This window comes from Copidosoma floridanum, unplaced genomic scaffold, assembly GCF_036245765.1.
Source record: "Copidosoma floridanum isolate Cflo_tuat_1 unplaced genomic scaffold, Cflo_Japanese_pri ptg000024l, whole genome shotgun sequence".
Lineage (NCBI taxonomy): Eukaryota > Metazoa > Arthropoda > Insecta > Hymenoptera > Encyrtidae > Copidosoma > Copidosoma floridanum.
In genome coordinates this window covers 10,678,115-10,699,945 of record NW_028321901.1, presented here as the reverse complement: position 1 = coordinate 10,699,945, position 21,831 = coordinate 10,678,115, and the positions used below count along the sequence as shown (strand labels likewise).

Here is a 21,831-nt window from a genome sequence, read left to right as displayed (position 1 = left end):
CATACTCACATTATTATTGAAGTAACAACGTTGATTGTTGACATTGATGGCATAGTGCTAATGATGACGCTGCAATATGTAAACTTAACGCCCAAAATGGTAATATTATGCGCACCAATTTATTTAATAGTTAGGTACAAGCTATAGCGAATTTGTCAAGGAATGCGCGTGCGTCAGTCGGGTTTTCCGAATTTCCTCTTGCACCTATGGTGTATATAAGTATTCAATACATCGTGTGTTCGGAAGCACAATTAAAAGCCATAATAATAGAGCTGGCTTTCCTGCGTCTCTATAAAATGTATGAATGTTATACTCTGCGCCCTTGTTATAAATATTTTTACTGATACTCATTCAATCAGAGGCACTACAAAGTAGGCTTGTACACTATAATATGCCCTGATTAAACATTTTTTTAGTGTAATCAATACAACAACAAAAAAGCGTGAATCATTTTTAAATGAATATTGAAATTTTAATTTTAATCAATGTCCTAAAGTTTTGTTGCGTCAAATAAAATTGTTTCAACAAGAATGAAGAAATTACATTCAACTTTTTTAAAAATTTCATTTAAGGCAGAAACAAGCATGCCAAACAAAAAATTAGATACAAGCCTGTCGAGTGACGATTCAGTGATTTATTCAACACAATAATTTCCTTAAACCTAAAGAAATGCAAACGTTCCTTGAAAGAGTATTCTCGGAGTGGAAGGTATCGGTTCTTAAAAAGACAGACGAGAGAAGAACTAGAGAGAGATGTAGAAAGTTCTTTGTCAACGAGTAGCTCAGAAATTCACTTGACTGGTATAAGATACTTCTTAAATAAATTATTTTATTATTAAAACTTCTCTTAACGTGTCACTTTTGTTTACATTGTTTTCAGATAGTTCTGAAGTATTTGACAGTGATCAACAGCGAATTGCATGTCACCAAACATTTCAAAATCTAACAACAACAAAAAATAGTTACTCATCGATGAACTTTTTCAGTTATAATCAAAGTAAATATTTATCATACTACATAGAATATAATCTCAAATTTTGCCTCATTAAAAAGCATCAAAGTCATTTAATATTAGTCAGGTCACCTTTAATTATTTTGATCGACAGCATACTGACTTTTTGTACAAAAAGCTTAGAATTCTAACGTTATTTATTTTAAATATTCACATTATGGTGGGCGTACATCATGATACATGCACCGTGTCATGATTAAAATTTAACGATATTTTTTAAAATGATGATTTTCATAATGTGACTATTAATGAAATAAAACACAGCAGACTAAGGCAATGTTTTTTTTTTTTTTTTTTTCCTTTCTCAAACATTTACAGAAAAAAATTACGAGCGACCTTTTCAAATTCAATTTTTGAACTGCAATTTTCAGGAACTTATTCTTTTTTGGTCTATAAAATTATACCGTAACAATAAAAAAAAATGCATTAAAAAAAAAATTTAGTTTTGTGCCATTTTTTAAATCTTAAAAAATTTGGAGCGACCTTTTAAAAATATTTGTTTGCGCTGTCCTTTGAAGGGAGTTCTTAGCACATCAGAAACTAACATGTTTTCACTCAAGATTTAGAAAAAAAAATTGGTTTTTTTGCGCCTTAGAAAATAGAGATTTAAAATGATATAGCATTAAAGTACAAAGTTTCATGAAAGGCTATACCAAGTTTTAGATCATTATTTTGAGTGGAATAATTTCTAGGAGTGATTTTATGAAAATCCATTAAGCCACTTAAAAAGTTGAGCTGATAGCAGACAGTGTACTCAGTGTATCTTTGTCTCCTGCATGTATGCAGCATACGAGCTTAAAACAAATTTGTTAACGTTTGTGCAAATATCTCCATAACTGAAGACGCGATTTTGTTGAAACTGTGCACATGTATTAATAAAGTTGTCATAAATAACATGTCATTTTTTCAAAAAATTCTCATCGCTTCGTCAAGCATAATAGGTATTTGTCTAAAACTTGTTTGACAACTTACATTTTAGCCCATGTTAAACACAACGAAAAAGGGAAACTTCACGAAACTTTTTTCCGACGTCTGTAGACACTGTTTTGTTGAAACTTGGTGTTTACATCAATACAATGCTTCTTTTCAACACATATATTTTTTTCGAAACATTTTTGGAAGAGCATGTACAAACCAAATTCGCTCTATTGTCACTGGTGTCGTGGTTGCAAACGAAGGATTGTGCCAGTAATTGGGACCAAAAGAGGTGTTTTCTTGGAAATAATAAATACTTGAGGTTAAGTCACTCTATGTTGCTTATTTGACCTAAACTGTACGTATATGTGAGGGTCTCTTCGCAGTTGAAGAGGCCTCGTGTTCAATAAGGGAATTTACGTTAACTCAATAATAATAAGCGAACTGAGTTATTTGAGTTTTCTCAAATGTACTAAAGTATCTACATTAAATATAATAAAGGACAGGATGGATCTGGTCGGGTAAATACTAAATAAATAAACAGAATTGTGGGAAAAAGCAGAGAAGCATAAAAAACCCAATTTATTAGAAAAAGGCGGACAAATTAAATAAACTGTAATGTAAGTAAAACAAAATAATGGAGGTGTGAGCAGCGTGTATATGCGTGTGTAGAAAGATCAGAAAGACGGTCAGTAGAAGTAGAGTACGAATGGGTCGGCACGTGGTGCTGAGTCTGAGAGACCGGGAAGACGAAGACGTCGATTCCACGTGTCACTCGAGCTGGTGGACGTCCAAGGAGGTAGGTAAGAGTGGAGAGAAGCTCTCACACTCTACGGACCGGCTGGCCAAGCGCGGTCGCACAATTAAGGGCGACGATGATGACGTGCCCGGTCGGTGGTAATCGCGGCGAAGTGAAGTCGCCGGACACACGTGTGTGGCGTAATCCGCGGCACGTGGCGAGCCCGCGCTCGCGAGCAATTTACGCGTGCTCCGCGTACACGACAAAACTATTATTCGCGATCAAAAAATGTTGTTCACGGATTGATTGAATGTTTAACATTAACCCAAAACGGAATCGATGGTACAAATAAGTAAAGTACTGATCTCACCAAGTGGCATCGGCAGAGGACTGTCGTCAGCGAGGAGCAAGAACAGAGTGAACGAATGCGCGCGGCACTTTCCTGAAGATTCGGTAGCTCTCCCGCATTATCCTTTTCTCTCTCCCTCCGGTCCGAAAGCACACCAATTAGCAAACGATATGTAATAGACACGCCCGCGCATGTGTGCAGGATTTTTACGATGTGAGCCGAGCGGAGTGTGCACGATCGAGAGAGGCTAGCGTATACCTATATCGGTTCGAGACGGAACATAAACAAGAACCCCCTTTTCAGATAGATCCAGCGAAGGAAGAGTAGATAGAGAGCAATTCATCGAATAGAGACATACAAAAGTGAATTATCACGGTATTTACTCTCCAACAGTAAGTCGCCTTGGAAAAGTAGAAATACTCGTTTTATAATACATGCGCGACGCTCCAGGATCATTCGCCTTAGATTGTGCAAATACGTGTATTGCACGTATCTCCTTCTTTCCAACTGTCTTTGTATAAGGCAGTGGTAGAAATACGTACATTTTCAATTAACATCACTGTACGCTAAACTTTTTCTCACTTTACTTCTTCCTCTATATCCCTCTCTCCTTCTCTCCTATCTCGTATGTACCAGGTGCTCATGACCTCCCCACCTCTCAACCAAGAGTGGAGGCAATTGACCCCTAGTCAGTGAATAGACGACTGTCTTGCATAAGGCTACGTGGTGGTAACTTCCCATAAGTTTCTCCCAAGAAAACCCACTCGGGACATAGCAACACATAGTTGATAAAATAAAAAAATTCTTTGTAAATTAGTTTAAAAGTCGAAACAAAAGTAGTGTATGTTTAATAAATACCTTTTTATAAATTCTTAAGACAATTTTTTGCCTCGTTTCTAATCCCAGTAAATATTCAAGGAGATAAAATTTAAAAAACATTTTTAATCATTTTGTTACTTATATAATGTTTCTGGAAAAAAGGTCTAACAATTTCTTTTTACTTCACTTTAACATCCTAATATGGGATTCAAATTAGGCCGAATATCAAGTACAGGTAAGAATATTCGAAGAAATAATAGAAATGAAAAAAATGTTGGTTTTACTCTCTGGCCGTAATAAATATCTCTGAACATAAAGTACGATTTTCAAAATTATATTTGAACAAACAGATACCATTTTTTTTATTAATGGCCTAGGAGGTTAAGAAAAAACATTTCTATGTAGAACGTCAATTTATTATTTCATTTCTCGTGGAAAAAAATCTGATCAATGGCATGGACTGGTATAGCATCAATATTACTTTTAAATGGAATGACAAGTCATAAAATATTTCGTTTACCATTAGACTTAAACAACACAGAAAGTTCATTCTTGGAATTTGAATCTGAAAAAAAAAAAATTGAAAGAAGTAGATTTAATTATATGGGACAAGGCCTTTATGGTCCCAAAAAAGACTTAGAAACAGATAAAAGAATATTACGTTATTTATGTGATACTATAATCTATTGTAATGATAAATCAATTGTTTTAGGAGGCGATTTCAGAAAGATTCTTCCAGTTTTCAAAAATAGTAATAAAAGCATGATTATACAAGAAAGGATTTAATCATTATATCTTTGGTTGTTGTTTCGTATTCTAAAACTTAATATCATCTATATTCGTTCAATTGATAAATTATTTCCAAAATTATTATTAGATATTGGAAAAAAATAGAATCGTTTCAAGTACCAAATAAATGAAAACAACTGACGTTTGGTCCGATATTTTTGGTAAAGATATTAACCTTTCAATAAATAGGGTTATACTTACTTCTCATAACGAATATACTTTTTTTTTAGTAATAAAATTCTAAATCATGTAAAAAGAGAAATGAAAACACATAACAGCACGAACCATGCTACTAACAAGTGTTGATGAATCTGATAATAATATTTATCAAAAATTTTTAATTAAATTTTCAAATAATATTCGTAAAGGTTCACCACTGCATCAGCTTAATTAAAAAATTGGAGCAATTATTATGTTGATACAAAATTTTAGTATACTTGATCGCTTATGTAACAGTACAAGATTGCGAATTACAAAATTACTTAAATACAATATTGAAGCAAAAGTTATAACTTAAGGAAAAATTGGATATAGAGTTCTTATACCAAAAATAACTTTCAATATAGAAAATTCATCATCGTTATCTTTTATTTTATCCAGAAAACTGTTTCCTTTGGTCTTGGCGTTTTTGATGAGTATCAATAGATCTTAAGGTCAAAGTAACAATAATATTAGATTATATTTAAAAAAAACACTGTTTTCGCACGGTCAATTATAAGTCGTGTTATCAAGATGCAAAAATAAAAATAAAATTAATATTCAAATAGAACGTGATAATAATTTAGAAATAGAAAATATTGTTTGGAAAAAAATTTTTGACTTTAATTAATCTAAAGTAGATAAAAAAAATAATTTTTTTATGTTAGCATAAGTATAAAGCTGTGTGAAATATTCTTGCACAGTTCATTTAAAAAGTAAACAAATATATTGAATTAATGAAATTGTTATTTAAATACTGTTCCATGACGATGCGCATTATTTGACATATTTCAATGTATATGATTTCTATATTTTGTGGTAAATAGGGCTACAAGCAAGGTCCACGGTTTAAATATTTTTCAAGTTTATTTGTTGTTATTGATTTAGTATAAAAATATAATGGCATGTTCTTATACATATTTAAGGATGCAATTAATATACGTTTAGAAAATTTGAGGAAAAAAAAATTAGCGCAGCATTGCACTACCTCAACAGTGATGTATAAGTGTGTTAATGTGCTAGAAATCAGGGGCTTTCTTAAAACTGTAAGGACAGCTGAGACATAAGGTGCAAATAGTGACATAACTTGGAATGACATGAGAACCGATATAATTTTACCTCATTAGACGTGGCTGAAGGGTAACTGGAGAGAGTTCTTTAAAATTGTGTTGCATTATCCGGTTGCTAGTTTATAAAGTTATGAGAGGGAGCAGAAAATGATTAAACAAAAATTTAACCCAATAAAAATAGGTAAATAATGACAGTATGTAAATGTTCTAACAAACTATGCAGCTAATAAAATTATAACATTCGAGTAAGAAATAATAACGTGGAGCTAAGAAGTGGTGAATACTGGCTGTTAAGAATATGAGAAAAGGCTGAAAGGTTTTCTTGAAAAGTGTTAGGAGAGCTAAAAGTGGTGGTACAAAAAGTAATTGAATAAAAAATGACATGATTACTAAAATAATTTTACTTTATTTAGAGATGCTGCTGATGGAAGGCTAAAGGGAGTTCTTTTAAATTGTAAGGGAGGCTTATTAAGTCATCCGACTATTGAGTTAAAAAATCATGAGGACTGATGAAGGAAGGACTACAAAAAAATTTAAATTAATTAAAATACAATTTTTAACTGACAAAAATTAACCTTATTTAAAAAGACAGCAGAGAAGTGGGGGCTCATCAAAGTCAAGCGGGTTGATGAGGGTGGGTACAGGAAGAAGGGATGCTAATGAATAATGTAACCCAATGAAAATTACGTGACAACTGTTAGAATTTTACCGTATTTAGAGGGGGAGGACTAAGGGTTGCCATAGAGGGGCCCCATTGGGTAGAGAACGATGTTGCGTGAAATGACCCTCCAAAATCACTGCATTATATAGGATTTTATATATATACATACATATACAAGGGAGAAAATGACGGGTTTTCACGTTATTTAGTGGGGGAAGTGGGGGGTAAATTAGGGATAAATGTATCGGTGGGACATTCCATACAACCCCCCTTCTGCCCCCAGACCCCAATTTACCCCCCCCCAATGAAATAACGTACTAATCCGTCATTTTCTCGCTTATTTTGACATATTGTAGTTTTTTCCAAAACCCCCACAGACCCCCAAGCATTTTTTCGTGACCCTCCACCACCCCCCTTAGTACTTTTGGGGAACCTGACAAAGATCATACAGTCTTTCTTGGACCTAATGTGTAAACAGACGTATACGTGTCGTACATGGGTCATTCTCTTACAAACCGAACAGATTTAGCGAAAAATTAATCGTCACCTCTCTGATTTGGCTGAAAATTTTTTTCCAGTTTTAATATTGAAAAATGAAAAATACGTGTCTGGAGAATTTTTTTTATCGCCTATTTTTAATTTTATAAGTTATAACAAATTACATAATAGTGGTTAGAGACTTATTTTTAACAATGTATAGCTCCAAATTCTTAAGAGCAATAATATTTTCACCAATGGCACTTTTGTAGCTAAAGAGTTAGACTTAAAGAAAAAAAATTGGAAAAAAAAATTGTCAACAAATTAATATTTTTATTAACAGGTTAACTGTTTTAATCAACGTTTAAAAATTGCACCCGAAATAAATCCAGTTTTTATTATTACCATCGTATTCTGCGTCAAATGTTACGTGAAAATCATCTCTTCAACATGTGGAGACTTTTAAATTGTTATTGTTAAAATATTAATTAATGTAGCGCGTAATGGTAAAGACAACTGTTTTTTGAGTATAAAATGATATCTGTACCTCGTATCAAAAAAATTTGAAAGTAAAAGTTGTAAATAATTGAAACATCCCCAACTTTTGTTTTTACCATTTGTCAGCATAGCCTCAAAATTTTGGATTATCATGCATAAAAGCGAGAAATCACCATTTTATCATTTATTTAGTATTAATTTTCATTAAATTTAAACCATGGGTGATTTGTTTTTCAATCTCATCTCCTGAATGATGTATAACGAATTTTCATTAAAGAAAAAAAAATATTATTAACCACTAGACAAAAAAATAATAATAACAATGCTCCATGTAACATTAACACGTAAGCTGTTTTTTGTTCTTCAAATTTTTTTATATCTACTTTTTTTCTTATTGTTTTTTTAATTGTCTGCTTTTATATAAGAAATAGATTTTTTATCTTTTTTTTTTGTAATTTTAAAATTTTGTGGGGAAGCCTGCCTCCAGTACGATCTATGATTCAAAGTGTTACCCATGCTAAATGCGTACATTCCTCGTACTAAAAGTTCGTTGGCTTTTGGATCAGCTGTGCGTGTATTTTGGTCCACTGCCAAGGCATATTATCACTCGTTGTAATTAAAAGTTAAATAATTTTTACTTTGTAACAATGCCATGAAAAGAGGCATATAAAATTTAAAATACTAGTTACCGATAAGACAGATGTTTTAATCCTTTTAATCTCAAACATTTAACAACAAACACTTCTGATTTAAGGACAGTAAATGAAAACTAACTTTTGAAACTGGGCTTGGCAATTTCGTCCGATGCATAATAAAAAATCAAAGTTAAAAAAAGAAAATACAAAAGAGAGTTAAAACAAACTATTAGAATTGGTATGTATAATATTTTGATTGTTATATTGTGTGTAGACATACCTAACTTCTCTTAGAATTTTATGTCGATGTTTTAGTCTAATCTTTTTTTTCAGATGCTACAAAAAGAGGATTCTTCAAGTAAAGAATCTGATACACGGAAGATTGATGTTACCAGAAAAACAGGTTCTATATGTTAGTACAAGTATTTTCGATACTCTGTACAAGAAAAATGTGTACTGGTACAGGTATATTTGGTACGGTAGTATACTTTAAAGTACCTTATTGAGTATAGCTAAACCTTATGCTTAGTACGTCAAAATCCGATACGTGGTACGGGTTTTTCCTGTATCAGTACAGAAAGTTAGTCAGCCAGTGGGAGCATTCAGAATGTCGGTATATACATACGTAGCTGTAAAAGTTAAAGGGGTTAGGATTTCAGTACATCCACCACAACACAATATAAAGTTCAATACATTGATACGAATCTAACAAGATATAATGATAAGTGCAGTAGGCACTTGTAGTCACTTTCCTGTTGCGTATAATAATTGGTTTTCACTCGCAAATAACAATTTACATATTGAGCCAAAATAACATTGAAAATCCCATATATGTATGGAAGTATGCATATATATATATATATATATATATATATATATATATATATACACATACATATCTCCACTATATATAAGCGCACGTATTATGCGCTGTAGACGGTACAGTAGAAAGCCATGCGCAGTATGATAATTTAATAGACTATCCATGGTACAGAAAAATCCTGTACCAAAGCTATTGAAAAACTTGAACTAGTATAGTTATAAAACCGACTAGACACAGGTTTTTCGGTGATCCAGATAAGTATGTAAAAATGTGAGACTGGTTGCAGAAATCTCAAGACCTGTACGTTATTTTTCTATGCTTATCACTTTTGGTATAGCTTATTCTGGTAACAACAATCTTCCGTGTATAAAAGTTGAGAGCAGTGGCGGTACACTTGGATTTTCGCGAGATAATCCATCTTTGCAAAGTGAACTAGTGGATTTTTTAAACAAAGGATTAAGCCTCATAGGATCTTTGCCCATCAAAAACCAAAAACTATCGTCGGAACGGTATTTAGAAGTAAAATCAAAACAAATACTGTCCGTAATTAATAAAAAAATTCTAATTTAAGCCGAAATGATCCAGATAATCATAAAGCAGATGACGAGTCCTAGATAATAAGTGCTTAACAAGAAAGTTTCAATACTTCGGCTGACCGCGTTCATAAAATTAAAATTTTGACTTTTTTTCGATCGTGGTCTTAAGAAAAAATTGAGGACACATTTCCATCCGCAACTTGTCATATAATAGGCACAGCAAAAAACGTCGCTCGAGGTAAGGGATTAACTGGAGATCCAAACTCAAAACAACATCCATCTCTAGATAATTATGTTATCGATACAATTGTTAGCTTGTACCAGTCTGACGACCACACTCAATATATGCCCGGAAAAAAAGATTGCCTTTCGATAAAAGTAGACGGCAAATCGGTACCTTTTCAAAAAATACTAGTATTAAATAATTGAAAAGAATTAAACGAAATTTTTACTAGTACATATCCAACTATGAAATGTAGTTTTTAAAAGTTTGCTAGCTTAAGACCGTAATATTGTGTTTTGGCAGGTGCTTCTGGTACTCGCTCTGTTTGTGTATTTTCTATACATAAAAATGTTAGTTTATTAGTGAGTGGTGCAAATTTTAAATTACTCACTTTTGGTTCTTAGCTGCCTTTGATCAATTATAAGGATTGTTTGGATCGTATGATCTGCAAAAATAAAACGACTAATTGTTATTCAAATTCTTGTAAGAAGTGCCCAGGCGTGACGAATGTTATTGAGCAACGGGAGGAAATTTTTGAAGAAAGTCTTGAAATTGTTACCTACAAACAATGGGTTATGGTTGAAAGAACCTTATTGCAGACCCTAATATCTCCAGTTAATGAATTTTTACGTAAGTTAAGTGACGGTTTGCAAAAAATGTTAATTTATTCATTTTTACTCAACAAACAAAGGGATTTTTTAAATGAGATGAAAAATAAACTGAGAGAAAACGAGTGTATCGTAATTTGCGACTTCTCAGAAAATTATGCTTTCATAATTCAAAATTTGGTTCAGGGTATACATTGGAAAAACGATCAGGCAACCGTACACTTATTTTCAATTTATTATAAGAATTACTTGGATAAATTAAAAATTTCAAGTTTTGTTTGCATTTCTGAATGTCTACATCACGACACTATTGCCGTACATCTATATCAAAAGCAGTTGTTTGACTTTATTAAAATTAATTTACCGTGTGTTAATAAAATAATATACATACCTGAAGGTGCGAGTGGACAGTATAAAAATAAAAAGAACTTCCTTAATCTCAGTCATCACTTTTAAGACTTTAAAATAGCAGCAGAGTGGCATTTTTTCCACACTTTACATGGAAAGGGGCCATGTGACGGAAAAAGCGGGACTGCAAAATGACTAGCTGCCAGAGCAAGTCTTAAGAGAATTAATAATCACAATCGAACGCCACAAGAAAATTTTAATTGGGACACAGAATCACTCTCAACTATTACTTGTCGTTATTCTATAAATGATGATTACGAAGAAGAAAGAAAAAAGTGTCAGAGAAATTTTTTAGAGGATTAACCATTAAGGTAACGCTAAAATATCGTAGCATGGTTCCACTATCTCGTCAAGAATTAGAAGCGAGGCACAAAAAAACAAATATTGTGAAAGTTTTCAAGTGACATAATTTTGTTATGAAACTGTAAAAAAAATTTTACTCGTACATGAAAATTTTTTTACATCTACAGATAAATATTAAGCAATCATAATTTTACTCGGTTTCTTATTACACTTTTTTATTTATTTAATAAAATATAATGTCTTCAGTTATTATTGTTTGTATTTGTTTTACAAGTAAAAAATTACTCCTAGTAAATGATGAAATGGTGATTTCTCGCTCTTTTGCATGACAATACAAAATTTTGAGGTTATACCGACAAATGGTAAAAATAAAAGTTGTACATCTTTTAATTATCTACAACTTTAACGTTAAACTTTTTTTGATACGAGGTACAGATATCATTTTATACTAAAAAAAAGTTGTTTTTACCATTAGGTGCTACATAAATAAATATTTTTACAATCACAATTACAAAGTCCCACATTTTAAAAACATGATTCTTATGTAAAATTTGACGCAGAATACGATGGTAATAATAAAAACTCGATTTATATATGGGTGCCATTTTTAAAAATCAATGAAAACACTTAACCTGTGAATAAAAATATCAATTTGTTGATAATTTTTTTTTTTTTTAATTGTTTTTTCTTATAGTTCAACTTTTTAGCTACGAAAGTGCCATTGGTGAAAATTTTATAACTCTTATGAATTCGGAGCTATACATTGTTTAAAATGAGTCTCTAACCACTATTATGAAATTTGTTATAACTCATAAAATCGAAATTAGGCGATAAAAAGAAGCCCTCTAAACATGTATCTCTTATTTTTGAATATAGAAACTGGAAAAAATTTTTCAGCCGAATCATAGAGGTGAAGGTCAAAATCTGTTTGATTTTTAAAAGAATTAGCCATATGGATTCATCTATTATTTCTCATCTGCTTCATTAAAATTCACTTTAAAATAATTCTGTCTTATTTACATGATTTATCTCATAGTCAAGAAAAAATTTGAAAGTCATAATTAATTTTGAGGGATCGTTGTGGAAAGGGTCATTATAATTAAATATTAAATTATAAAGTTATCTGTTGTCACATACAGTTACCTGTGTTGGGCATTCCAAGCAACGTTTCACCGTATAAATCTATTTATATTGGTAGTTAAAAAATTTTTTATTTATTGGGCTGATGTTGAGTTGTGGCTCGAGTGAAAGTAAGCGTTTAATCAGTGTCGAGTTGCGGTTGAGGAATGAGCTTCGTTTTTTTAAAGTATGTCGAATTGCGGCTGGCCTTTTCTTATCTCCTCTTGAATTGCGGTTACTGTTATTATTTTCGTATTTATTTATATTATTTATTATATTACATTGACGTCAATTTGAATAGTGATGTATGTACAAACTACCTTAAGAATAATATTGCCAGTCAGTTTTGCGTTTACTGAGCCAGCAAGAAGTCACAAATATTCACCAGTCATCTATTAATCCTTTTTTTTCATTTAACTACTGTTTTTTGAAAAATGGAGTTCCGTACAAGTGAGAAAGGACGAAATCTTGTATATGTCAATGAATACAGTTACAGATTCAAAACATTTTTGTGCAACGAAGAAGAGCGTTGGGTTTGTACTAAAAAAAATTGCAAAAGTTTTTTAAAGCTTAACTCACATTATGACCTCATCAAACACGAAGAAAAACACAGTCATAATCCTGTCCAAGAGGCTATAGCAAATCGACGAAAAATCAACAATAGTGTGAAACGCAAAGCATTGAACGATATTTCGACTCGACCGTCCAATCAAAAGAATCCGTCAGCATACTTGAACTTATTTACGTTTGTATCGTTACTCTAGAATGTTTCATCAGAAGTGTATGTAAAAATGCGAAGTAGTAGGGTAAAATCAAAGACGACGCAAGGAAAAGAAAATTTCTTCAGACTTCTTACGATATCGACAAGGAGTAAGCACTCGATTTAGTTTTATAAAAACTGAATTCAAAAAATTGTTACTTGTGTGATTGTATATATGCTGAAAAGACCGAGATGACCCTTACACACTTATTTGTTCATTGCACAAAAATAACATTTTTTAAACATGCCAGTTTTAGAACTGCCACTCCGAAGCCTAGGTAAAGTGTGACGGAAAAATGTCGTTATATATCATTTAGTAATGGGACTGTTACTCAGCCGCAATTTGACAGTAGATAAGAAAAGGCCCAGCCGCAATTCGACATACATTAGAAAACGAAGCTGATCGTTCAGCCGCAACTTGACAGCTGTTCTCTTTCCAGCCGCAATTCGACATTTGCGATTCATTTATATTTAACTCAAAGTCTTTCAATGAAAATATCATTTAATATGTCATAAAAATGGTATGTCATATATATTTTTGTACTATTAAAATACTTATTTGTGGAGAATGTGAACTAATAGGAACTTTTTTTTTTTACAATAAATTTTTTTTTCATCTGTTTTTCCACACTGCTCGAATAGCAAATAGATTGACTTGATACATCTGAATAATTATTAACCATTTTATTTATAAAACTAAAAGAACGATTAAAAACCAATTTATATCAATTGTATTTTAGTTTATTTGTAAGTATAAAGTGCTTGATACGCTGAATTCTTGTTTTGTTAGCATTTATGATAAATTATGTGTAAAATATTAGTTTTTATGTGTATGTATTATGTTATTTCGTATATGTGTTGATAAAACCAATAAATACATAAATTCAAATTACATTCATTTTATCATTAAAAGAAACCGTGGATGTTCCACAATAAGATGACTTATTTTATGAGTCAACTTATGAAGCCGTAATAAATTACGAAGACTTGAGTTTATTCCTATTTTATTTTAAACGAATGTTAAAATTAGAACAATAGATAAACTTAATATATATTCATAGGATGTATTGTTAGGTGATGAATTTTGTTTATACATATAAAAATATTTAAATTATGTTATTAGAAGATACATTATAACTAATAGTCACCAGTAAAGTAAGGAAAGTAACAAGGATTGAAACGAGTTTGGTGCACTTGTTCTTTTCTTAATTGTTTTTTCGGCATCTTGATAAGGTAAGCACTTGCACCCGTAAACATGGTCAATAACTAAGGATTTTTCCAATCTGAAAAACACCAAGAGCAAGAACAGTAACAATTAACATATACAATGAGAAAAATTAGGCTTTTAGGGTGAGAAAAAATTATTACAAACAGCACTAACGACAATCGGTAAACGCAGGCGAGCAGATAATTCAACACGCGTTAGATTAAACACTAGTACTGTTGGATATTTAGGGTGCATTTTAATGGAGTCTGTCATTTTGCAGAATGCCAGAATCCCGCCAATTTTGAATTTTTTGAAATATTTATTTCTTATGTCATTCAATTATTTTTATGTTAACTCAAAGAAAAATTGATTTACTATTATCTACTAATTAGAAATTACTTATATTACGCTAAATGCAGGATAAAATGTGGCAAATATCATATTATAAATGTTAAGTGAGCAGGGAATAATTTTTGGTCAGAAGGTGCTTACCTTGACATAGCCTGACTAGAAAAAATTTTGATATTCCTTACTTGACACATTTTATTCTCATTATGTGTTGATGTAATTATTATTATAATATACAAAAAAGAGTAAATTAGTTTTTTGAAGTGTTGCATGTTACAAAGGTGTAAGATTTGTTAAATAGTTGCCATTTGTATTAAATAAATTTAAAAAAGAAAAATTTTTAAAATTTTTTGCATTTTACTTCTTAATTTTGAGGTTATGTCAGAAAACTCTAGACAGAAAAGTAGTAGATCTTTTTATTATTTACAACTTTTACATTTAATTTTTTTCGATACAAGCCATAAATTTCGTTGTAACACGGAAAAACCGTAAAATTCTCACGTGTTGCGCTTAGTAAATTAATATACCTTTAATAGAATTTATTGCGGTCCCATAAATTTTACTATAGTTTTTCATGTAAAATTTGACGTAGGAAACTATAGACATGCTAGGAACAAAAAAATGGGGGTAATCATTGTTAAAAATCGATTTAAAAATTTTAATTGTTAATGACAAGATAAACTTGTTGATAATTTTTTATTTTAATTTTATTTTCTTCAAATTAAATCCTTTAGCTACAAAAGTGGAATCAGTGAAATTTTTGTAGATTGTAAGGGTTCTGAACTAAAAATTTTTGAAAATGACTCAAAAATGAAAAAAAAATTTTTTTTCAAATTTTGGATCTCTTGTATAAACGGAAAAAAATTTCCGGGAAAAATTCCCGGAACACATATTTTTTTTTTTTCGATGTAGAAACTGTGAAAAAAATTGCAGCCAATTTTGAGATGAGCCGGTCAAAAAGTATTCGATTTGTAAAAGAATTACCCATTTATATACTTTGCAACAAACAACGAGTAGAATCCTATGTTAATCTTATTATCTACTGTCCCACGTTCTGCTGCTCACTCCCTTAAAGCTTACTACCTGTCGACTAAACCTCCCTGGTTTCTGAAGATTACTGCACAGCTGCCACACATTTACAACGATCCGGACCTTGAAGGGAACAATGATCCTATCACTCTCACAGCTTAGGATGCGATACCACCATCGTGATTCATTTTGAAGGATTGTCTTGACTCACGAGAAAGTGATTCTCATCACCCCCAACTCCCCCTCAGTGTTCACAGACGCCCACCCTTACAGGCCACTTTTAACAATCAAAAAAAAATAATTTTAGTAAGAAGAAAAATTTGTCAGTTAATTTTTGTTTGTATTCGTCTGGTTTATAAAAGATTGGCGCATATACTCATGTATGTTAAAATATTTGTTTGCCAAATAATTTGAATGTTTGCGTTTTTTTAATTGAAGTTTTCGAAGCGACTGCCAATTTAAAGCTTAACGCTCAAGTTTATCATAGTTTTCTGAAAACAAATAATTTATTAGTTTCTATACAATTTGTCCGTGTGATTTCACTTACTCAGAGTATTCTTAAAAAAAATCATGTAATACAGATAATAATTTGTCATAAGTACATTTGACATCGTTATCAGGTATGTGTGATAGGATATGCATCTTTACACATATATTTACGTTGTTCTAAATTAAGTAACTTTAGCAGCTAATTCGCAGTGGTTTTAACTTAACTTAAAAAGTTAAAAGGAAAGGAAAACAGAAATATCAAATGTAAATTAGGTAAACATTTTTTTTCTGAAAAACAGTCTGATTTGTTTAGTTTATCAATGATTGTCAAGTACTTCTCGATGTTTTTTCACTTACGGAATGTGGGTGACAAAAAAAAATTAGGGTTAGTCAAAGAAATATGTTCGTAGAAGAGGATGAAAAATGTTAGAAAAATCAATGCTTCGATATTAATAATATCAACCGGTTATCCAATTAATAGAATTTAAAAAACATTACATCAATTGTATTTTCCACATCAATACTTCTTCCATGTAACCAATTTATAAAAATTCCTTGTATTAGAAATATATATATTTAAAACATTTAAATTAATAATTGTTTTAGGAAATAAATGAAGAATGGATCACTGATAAAGCTCGTTTTTCTTACGATGGACTTAAAAGACAAAGGTTGATAACGCCTATGCTGAAGCTTAATGAAAAATTTCATGCTATAGATTGGGAGGAAGCTCTTATTGCCGGTATGATTGTTTGCTTTTAATAAATTGTCATAGTATTTATGTTCATATTTTTCGTTATTGTATGTCATAGCATTCATTTTCAATCCTTCACTTCTTTTAACTGTCGATACTGCATAAGGTAATCAATCTTGTATCTTTCTAACGTTTACCATGAGAATTTAGTAACAAGTTTACTAAATAACTGCCCTTATTATTTATTTGTCGATCGAAATTTTCTTACAATTTGTGCTTGCAGTGGAGCTCATAGATTCAACCAATGAGATTTTTCTGCTGAAGATTTTTGTTAATTTAATTTCCTCTGCCTTACAAATGTGTTTAGTCTCAAGCTACCTAACGTTTTATTTCAAATTGCTGTTATTTAATGAATGATTTTGGTACTTTGAGAATGAAAAAGAATTCACAGCTATTAACCATGTATTTTAGTGCATGAAACATGTAACGTAGATCTCACACAGCACTTTATTTAACAGAGTTTTTACATGAAATAATAATATGCTGTAATCGAGATATTTTTCGTACAACTATTAAAAAACGAAGAAGGCCCTAAGATGTAACTGTAAGGATCGGTTTATTTGAGAAATAAATTAATGTTACGATGTAGTAACCATACAACGCCATCACATTTTTTTAAAAACTTATGAATAAAAAATCTAAATGTCTTGGTACTATACGAGGTCTGTCTAGAAAGTATCGGGTCTACCTCTACAATTCTGTGCCCTAGTTTTTTAGTACTTTTTTCGGTCGTTATTCAAAATGCGCCTTATACTTCTTTTATCACTTTATACATACGATATAACACCTTAGTACACGTTTTATAGTAAGTAGAACTAGTTTGTTATTTTTAAGTTGACAAAATATAACTTCTGTTATATTTATTTTGAGTGAATATTTGACGTTACTTATTTGTAAGTTTAGATAGTTTAACCATTGTTATCGTTTTCTTATTTGCGTATGATTCGTGCAATATGTATGTGTGTATGTTCTTAGCTTTTTATTGTTACAGTTTACTTGAAAAAGGTTGGCAATATACAACCAGAACATTGCACACATTTCTTAGGAGTCAAGAATAAACTTTTCGACAGTATGCCATAAAACTCATTTGTTTATTATAGTATGGGATAATATTGAGTGGGTGTGACTTGTGATTGAACAGAATCGTCGTATGACTGTGCGGGAACTAGCAAAAGATCGTGGAATATCAAAAACTATAACTTGGGAAATTTTAACCTCAAATTTACAAATGACACGCGTGTGTGCGAAGTTCATACCGAAATCGCTCAGAACAGAGCAAAAACAGCTTCACTTAGAAATCGCACAGGACAACTTAGAAATGGTTAATTATGATAATGCTTTTCTTAGAAAGGTTATTAATGGTGATAAGTCATGGGTTTATCGTTATGATCCTGAAAGGACAGCGATTTGATGACAAAACGACGGTTAATAATAATGCGACTAGAGAACTCAAGGCCATCTATAAAAGTGAATTCCAAGACTGTTTCGAGAAGTGAAAACATCGCTGGAACCATGTTGTTCAAATAAATGGGGATAACTTTGAAGGACGCCGTGCACCAGATGATGAAAAATAACGCCAGCGCAGAGTTGTAGAAGTAGGTCCGATACTTTCCGGACAGACCTCGTATTTTGCTTTACACGACCCCCGTTCAATAAGTGTTGAGCTAATAAAGGTTATTCTTAGATGAACAATACTCAACATAACATACAATTTTTTTTTAGTTTTGGTACGAATTGCAAGTAAATTGATAACCTGATTGTTTGCTAGTGATACAGATTTTGAACTCTTGCGTAGTGTCTAGCTCTATCAACCTATTTAAAAAAACTAACTTTCTGCTTACTACGTATGCTGATGCTCCATTCGCACACATTTTTGTTACGCTTATGTACGTATGTATAAATATCGGCTTATGTCGTCCATCATTTATACACTTACAGCACTTATCTTACAAATAGAAGAATGTTTCTAATAACTGTGGCCAACAATGAGAATTGCTGATATAATTTTTGAGATCCATGCATGTGTTTGAAACATCAGCACTAACATTATTACCTGTCTTATTTCATTTACGTGATTTTTATGGCTTTTCTTACTCTCAAGATCGTTTTTTAATGTCTTTATCTCATATAAAAAGAATAATCTTCATGACTCGTAATGATATTAATGCTTTTTTAAATGTCTTTGCCGAAATTTTTTCTTACAGTGGAACCTAAATAATCTAAAAATTTTACCTTTTTTATTGTTTCTCCATCGCTCATTTGGCAAAGTAATACTGCCCCAATTGTGACTTTATTGTTTATTGGTTGATTATCATGCCATCAGTTAATTTTACCAATGTAAAGAAAAGTTATTCAACGTACATTTCCCTTCAATTTGTGATGACTTCGAAAATCTTGTTTTATATCATCTATACAATTTCTTTCGCTTACTGTAATTTTAGATACTTTTTATGTTTACTTAGTTAAAAAAGTTTTTGACATGGAATTAAGAAATGGTTCAGAATCTTCACGCAGCAGTGTTTATTCAAATTACGCGCACTTTTTCACAGTAGATGTGATAGCAGCACTGTACGGCTCATGAATTACAATCGTGACTAACTTTCAATGTTGTCTCGTAGCACGCACTTTTCTGCCATGCTGGCGTATGTGATTGGTCTGTTTTTTCTGTTGGCGCATTTTTTTATTACCTAACGTTATATGTATTCAAAGTTTCCGTTGGCAACTTGCTCTCAGCAAGCTATGCTCATGCCAGGTTATTAGCTAGCCATCGAACAGTTAACATTCAAACTTATTTCAGTGGATAAGGCACAGTGCAACCATTTATATTTTATTTTTGCCTTTGTTGCAACAGTTTTGTAATCAAGTGTTGTATTGTTCATGAAGTTTAAATTCCGTGAAACTCTTACTTAGTTCGAATTCTCTCACACAGATACGCTCTCTACAGTCACACTTACATACACGCACAGAGTGAGAGAGAGAGAGAGAGAGAGAAAGAGAGGTACAATCAAGTGCACACAGACAGTCTCACTATTATATCTGCTAAAGTGAATATAGACATACTCAGTGCTTATAAACTCAATAAAGTTCCTTAGTGACCATTGACTTTTTATTACTATATTTTTATATTTTTTAGACTTAGTGTTATTATCCACTTTAAGTTTAGTGTATTATTGTTTTACACAAGTTTAGAGATTATTCATAATATTTCTATTTTGTTGAAAAATCAGTGTAAATATTGTTTATAAAATCAAGACCCTTGATATTGTTAATATACCAGTTGTAATTAGTGTTAAGTATCGTTATATTCATTTTCTTTTTAATTACGATAGTTTTTCATGCTCACATCCACCTGATCTGGCACCTCAGAAGTACATCAATATCAGCACTTAATAATGAAACAGAAATCTATTTATTTTTTTTTTTTTTTACCGAGTTATCGTGACAGCCTACTGGCCTAGTTGCCAGGGCCACCCACTCAGCACCTATGTGTGGAGGTGTATTGCCGCACCCATTTCCAACCCTTTTACTGATATCCTACCTAACCCATGGGCACAGTGCGAGTATCTCCAGTGAACCACCTTGCCAGTTAAGCTAACACTCTCTGCCCCAATGGTGCATCGGCTTTACTCGCCACTGTGTCGCCTTTCCCTGGAGAAGACTCCATATTTCAGGACATTTTTTAATTGCAGTTACAAATTTAATGAGCTGAAAAAATTCGAACGACGGTTGTGATAAAATGAGCAGTAAGAAAAAAACTGGATGAAAAAAAGCTCAAAGTAATTAGTGTGCGAAAGTATTTCATGAGATAGAAAAGAGCCAAAAAAGGCATGAGAATATATTTATGACAGACATTCGTACTGTAGAAGAAGGGTTAGAAAGGTGAATAAAAAAAATTATTCGGTATGTTTTGAAGGTTCGGTTAAAAATTCAAACAATCCGAGTGACAGGGTAGAGAACTAGTAACTTTGCAATGAATACATAATAAAATTAAAATAATAAAAAATATGAAAAGACTAAAGAGAATCGAAATCCAAACAAACGATGATTAGACAAAAAAGTATAAGAAAATTATGGACTAGATAAATGTAGTAGCTAAAAAAGAGGGTAGGGAGGAACGAGAAACATAAGTAGGTTACTTGAAAATAAAAATGCAGGGTTTTGGACACAAGAAAAATAGGACATAAAAAGGGCTGAAACACAAAAAAACTAAGGAGAATTAAGACATTTTGCAAGAAAAAAATTAAAACATACAATTTTGAACATCAAAGTAGTATGCTGAAATATCTCAAAAATTACTGACATAAATTTGATAATGTAGCACTGCAAAAAAATTGGATACAGGAAAGTAAAGAAGGGGAGTAAGTAGAACACTTGAATAATAAAAAATATGAATATATAACTGAAAAGCACTAGCAGCATTAAGAAAAAATAAAATAAGATAATCAAAAGTAAGAAACTTTGTAGGATCAGGAAAAACATCGTCAAAGAGGGTATAAGAAAATGGGAATATCAGGTGGTGATTTTAGGGATACACGTAGAAAAAAATACTCGACTGAACATTATAGATCATTATGAAAATATCATATCTAACGATTATATACGGATATGAATATTATCAGAACATTATGAACATCTTATAGATCATGCGGTGATTCCCCGAAGTGTTAATGGATTCGAAGAATCGTCCGTGTCGATCTCCATACGTTGTACTTGTAAAAGTACGTACGAGCAAAGTACGCTAGTCCTGCGATGTGTGGCAGATAGAGGTGCTTTTAATTGCTCACTTTTTTGAAATCATAATGTGTATTGGCTGACGTGACAGTTAATTACGAATAAAATTTAAATCTTAATGAAAACAACATTCAAGCACAAAGCACTATCCAAATTTAATTAAATATAATTTATTTTTATTTTTTTTTTGCTTTACCGTGACAGTCTATTGACCTAGTCGCCAGAGCCTCCCACTCACCACCTATGTGTGAGGGTGTAATACCGCATCCATTTCCAATTTTTTTTACTGACATCGTACGAAATCCATGGGCACAGTGCGAGTATCTCCGGTG

General features: G+C 31.7%; 1 protein-coding gene across 1 annotated transcript in view; it reads left to right on the top strand.

Annotated features, from left to right (window-relative positions):
* ND-75 (NADH dehydrogenase (ubiquinone) 75 kDa subunit) overlaps positions 1–21,831 on the top strand; it is a 380,915-nt gene that overhangs the window by 181,431 nt on the left and 177,653 nt on the right. The window contains exon 6 of the mRNA XM_014363556.2: positions 16,621–16,756. Within this exon, the coding sequence (XP_014219042.2) occupies positions 16,621–16,756 (136 nt within the window). The remainder of the gene's footprint in view (positions 1–16,620; positions 16,757–21,831) is intronic.